This window comes from Tubulanus polymorphus, chromosome 9 (genome assembly GCF_964204645.1).
Source record: "Tubulanus polymorphus chromosome 9, tnTubPoly1.2, whole genome shotgun sequence".
In the NCBI taxonomy this organism is placed as follows: Eukaryota; Metazoa; Nemertea; class Palaeonemertea; order Tubulaniformes; family Tubulanidae; genus Tubulanus; species Tubulanus polymorphus.
Window position 1 is genome coordinate 16,243,463 of NC_134033.1, and position 5,076 is coordinate 16,248,538.

General features: G+C 42.2%; 1 protein-coding gene across 1 annotated transcript; it reads right to left on the bottom strand.

The window, feature by feature from the left end:
* Positions 1 to 765: 765 nt before the first annotated feature.
* LOC141911264 (contactin-associated protein-like 2) lies at positions 766 to 3,257 on the bottom strand. Its single transcript, XM_074802253.1, has 6 exons — positions 3,160 to 3,257; positions 2,644 to 2,808; positions 2,156 to 2,332; positions 1,946 to 2,083; positions 1,333 to 1,758; positions 766 to 899 (listed from the first exon to the last, which is right to left on the bottom strand). The coding sequence occupies exons 3-6, from the start codon at positions 2,241 to 2,243 to the stop codon at positions 796 to 798; spliced, it is 756 nt and encodes a 251-aa protein (XP_074658354.1). The 5' UTR covers positions 2,244 to 2,332; positions 2,644 to 2,808; positions 3,160 to 3,257; the 3' UTR covers positions 766 to 795.
* Positions 3,258 to 5,076: the final 1,819 nt, after the last annotated feature.

Consider the following 5,076-nt stretch of genomic DNA (forward strand, 5'->3'; position numbering starts at 1 on the left):
CGAACTAAAAGGCTGGAACACTTCACGTCGGCACCGCTCCAATATCGCTGCAACCTCGCCGTATCGGCCGCAGTTGCCATTAGTAATAACATCGCACCGACGCACGCTCTCCCTCTCCTCTCAATATCGGCAGTTGAAGTGTCTCCTGCAATTCTGGCACTTATGTTTTATTGTTTTCGATTATTCGCTAATTGCGCACCGGGTAATTTCATTACATATATATCAAAATATAGTCGTTGAACCGATGGTGATGTTGTAATGTTGTAATGCAGGTGATATGGAACTCTACGTTCGATTGTGGTAATCGAGGATTCCGCTTGTGGCAAGCGACGATCCACCAGGTGTCGCTAGTGTGCGGTGGGACAACGATGCCGCATTTTGTCCTTAAATTTAAATGAAATTTCGCGATATAGAGAGAACAAAAATAGCTCGATGTTTGATTTTGCAAGATAAATACGATTTTATTCGATACAAATTACAAGCGTATTCATAAAATAATAGGCAAGCGACGATCCACTAGGTGTCACTAGTGTGCAGTAGGACAACGATGCCGCGTATCTTCTGAAAATCTATCCATTTCTCGCACCATATTAGCCTTTTTAAAGAGTTATTCAAGAGACATGATGTGCCTATGCGCGCATTCTTGATTATGCCGCTTTTTTCGATACCGATGGCAAAGCAATCAAAACTAAGAACGAATTACTGCTGTCTTTGTTTTTGCAAGACGAACACGATTCTATTTATTGATACAAGTTACAAGATTTCACGAGACAATGTGATTAATTTTCAGTTAGTTTAGATGTCGCTGTAATCGGGGTCTACTCCCCAACACTCCAGTGGCCCCACCTGGTGGTAGCCTCGTTCAGCCTGTAAATTTTGTCCTTTATCTTCGGCCTGACCTGTTGTAATAAATTATAGAATACAGTGACATCATTCGAACGGACTATTCGACTTATAGCTAGAAGAAGGCGAAGCGTCAAAGTCCTCTTTTAATTTTACTTCGTAATTATGGGTTTTTCTTCAATTGAATAAGACAGACATTGGGGAAGTCTTAATACTGCGAGGACAGTTACAATTAGGAATTTATTTGATTCCAACCATTTCCATGGTATATATATTGAGGGAGACTATCAAAACTATATTTACAATACCACAGAAAACGTAATACTTTTCCTAATAAAACAAAGTAATTAACAATACATATCTTACACTATTTATAACGCATTACTATTGCAACGATCTATAATTCAAATTCAAATTCAGATCTCTTTCACGAATATAATAGCATATGTATCTATAAACCACCGCCTAGCGGGAATCGGATGAACTAACCTGTATCTCCGGCACAGAAATGAGTCACCGGAAGATCTTCTTTGAACGTCAAATAACCGCCATCTTGTCTCCAATAAGCGTCGTTCATGTCGCAATTACAACTTTTGCGGTCGGTACAAGTTCCGTTCTGTCCGCAAGCGCAGCCTTCGAACGATCTGTCCGTCACGTCGCCCCAATATTTGAAGACCACGTCGTAACGGCCTTTCCAGTACGTCACTCGTAAATTCGGGTCTTTCTCCGACAGGAAACCGGTCATGTAGCATCTCCAGCCGACGAACTGGCGACAGTGCTCGGACTGGTCTAAAAGCGGGTACAGATTGTAGTATTGGTATCGTCTGGGAATCAGTTCGTCGTAGACAATCTCTTTATCGTATTCGCACGATCCTTCGTAGCCACTGACGTACGTCCAATTCATAGAGTCGTGATCTTAATACAAAGTATTCACAGTTCAAATAATTACTTAATATAATGGAAATTCCAGAGGGAAAGATACACTTTTGAACAAGTGATTACATGTATCGAAAAATATTGGGCCAATATTTCTCGAAATCCACACAGAAACATTTTGTGAGGTTCTAATTAGCTTACGCACCAGGTGAGAGAAAACACTTACTGATAATCGTTACACCGACGCCCCCTCGTGACTGCATATCGCACCAAACTCTAAACGACGGGTAATTCAGCGTGGGTCTGATGTTTACGTAGTTCGATTCGGTCATTCCACGCTGTTTCATTTCCGTGCATGTTTTTGCTGTAATATTAGAAACCACGTATAAATATTCTGGGACGGGTACACACCGCGTGTATACTTCATAATACGTACGGTTTGGTAAACAGTTAAACGAGTTACAGTCGACGACCTCGGTCGCATTACCCACACAGGGTAGAGTTAGATCACCGTACGTGTCCATATTACACGATCTGACTCGAGACTTTCTACCCGTATCACATGACTTACTGCACAGAGTAAACGGACCCCAATCCGACCAATCACCGGGCTCTGTTGCACAGAAATTTTTGAATGAATTAGAAAAAGAAGTATTAAGTGTCGTCTGAAAAATATTTGTATGCCTCAATCGAATTCACATAGAAAACTGTTCAAGCTTAGCTCGATGTTAAAATCATGGCGTGCCATACTTTCCGTAACGCAAGCGACTAACTGAAGTTAATAGACACGGTTGACGGCCATTTGACGGCCAATCTGACGAGCAATTCACGTTAAGTCTGTGAATGAGGTATATACGTAAGCTTGACTTTAAGACGATCTAAAACCAGTTTTGTGGAACTGTTCTGTTTTCACGAAGAACTTACTGGGACAATCTCCGAGGAAACAGTCGATGGTATGGTCGCCGGAACCAGGGCAGGTTCGACCCCCGAATTGAGGCGGTTTACACAGCCTCGTGCGCGTACGCGTTCCGTTGCCGCACGTTCTACTGCAATCGGTAAATCCGCCCCACGATTCCCAAACTCCGTCAACTGTAACGAATATGCGAAATAGATCAGCCTTAGAAAAAACAAATCAAAATATCGCGTTCGAGAATTAAAGATTTAGGTTAGAAAATTGATACCTTGTTTCTTAATATCTACCGAGCATAAACGTTTACCCGGGCGCCCGCCTATCTGGCCTGTTATTACTCAAATCATGATAAAGCTGGCCTTAGCAACCCCGGCAGTTATCGTTTCATTTAAGCCTCAGACCTGGAAGTATTGTTTTACAAAATTGGCGCCGCCCCCCCCCCCCCCCCCGAAAGCCAGATCTCTCTAATTTCTAACTTCTTTTTAAAATGGAAAATTGTAAGGAGAAAATAGAAAATAAAAGATCTTTACCCGGGCAATTCAATTCGTTACAAACGGAGCTGTCTTCATCCGGACCGGTACAAGGATCACCGCCGTGCTGAGGTTTTCTGCAGTCCCGGGTTCGAATGCGTGTACCGCCGTTACAGGTCACTGTACACGTACCCCATTGCTGCCATTGCAACCAATACCCGTTGACTATATACAAAAATATAAAACGGGAAATATCTCATAAATGCAGGTTTGACTATCTTTCTGTAACGACCTGAAATAGAACTCAAGGTTATAGCGCTGCAAGGCAAGGATTTCGAGCGATGAAAAAAAACTGGTTTTTTGTCAAAAGGATACGCGACAAGGGAAGGTTTCGTCGTGTGTAAAACGTTTTTCATGGTGGATATTTTCGTCGCAGGTGACGTCTCTCTCTGAAATACGACAGAAATACGTAATCAACTTACCATTTTAATTAACGAGTCATCGTATTACTGACTAACGAATCCACATAAACACAGAATACTGAACAGTGATATTTAATTGAAGTCTGCTTTTGATAAATAATCAACGTAAGCTTACAAAACATCTAGTATCGCGTAGGTTCACTGATTTGTAGTCATCTTGGTTTTCTCAAGTTATATATACGTAAATCAAGAAAAAACTGACCTGATCGTCAATGTACTTCACTTCACTCTATCTGACAATCCCAAAGCGTCCAAAACTATCACAATCATCTCTCGTTTTCATAACGCGGAGCGAAACGGACGCTTTTTCGGGAAAGCAGTTCATTTTATACCAGCGACTGTGAAATAACTTCACGGAATTACGATGTTTGGTCTGTAATTAAACGGATGTTCTTCAGGCGATCACGCGAACCATTCCTACAGTTATAAGCAGCCGATTAACGGTAAAATCGACAATTAGTGTTTTAATTATTCAACCTGATGATCCATCTATCAGACGCTGTGATAATTGATTAACCCGTTGCCCCAGATCCTGAGTTGTGTTGTATCTGATGGAAATTTGCCCGGTGGTTAGGGTAACCCAATAACTATATCTTGTACGTAGTTTTTCGATGACGAAACCTGCGCTTTTAGTGATCATTAACTGTCAACTGTTGGAGAGAGGGCGACAATATCTATTTAGAGGGCGAGCGGATGAGTTCACGGGACTCCGCTGTCAGTTGTGGTTTCACATTCACCAAGCCTGATCGGTCCCATGGTTGAGTGGAACCGGGTCCAAGAATCTTAGTTACACTAGGATCGTAGAGCGACTGGGTGGAGACAACCATGCTGCCTGGACTGGGTGAAGGTTTCACAACGCTGCATTCCAAGTGGTTTCACTCAATACGGTCCTGGTGACATAGTCTCTGAGTCTGGACAGGGCATCGGTATTCATGGGTTTCGACCCCGGGCGGTCCTGAAAGTTTTTGGTGAGTCAGCTCAGAATTATCGACTCAAGATTTCAACGATGGAAAATATATAGTCACAAATGGTTAATTTGCCAATGCAATGGCAAAAAGAGTAATTAGTAATGCATAGAATTCTCGTACTGTGGATCGGGTAGCAATAAACTAGTTCAGGAATTTGCCGCCAATGGTTAATACAGGGGCAGCACCTAACAGACAAAATTCGACACACATTGAGATTCTTACTGTGGCATGTGTATGAACCAAAATTCAATTTAATTTATTTCATTAAAAAGAAAAAGTTCGCGTAGGCCTATGCATTTGTAAAAAGATGGCAATTCAATTCATTGCATTAAGAAAGCGATTTCCGATCTGGTCGAAACTGTCTTTGCGCCTATTCTGACTGCGAATGCAGATGGCGCAGAATCGGACTAGACTGGTTGCCTGTCCCATTCAATATCTGAATGGGACAGGCAACCAGTCTATGGATTCCTCGCGTCCTTGTGCGCACTTTCGACTTTTACCGTACTGCATCGAGTGGATGGAAGGAA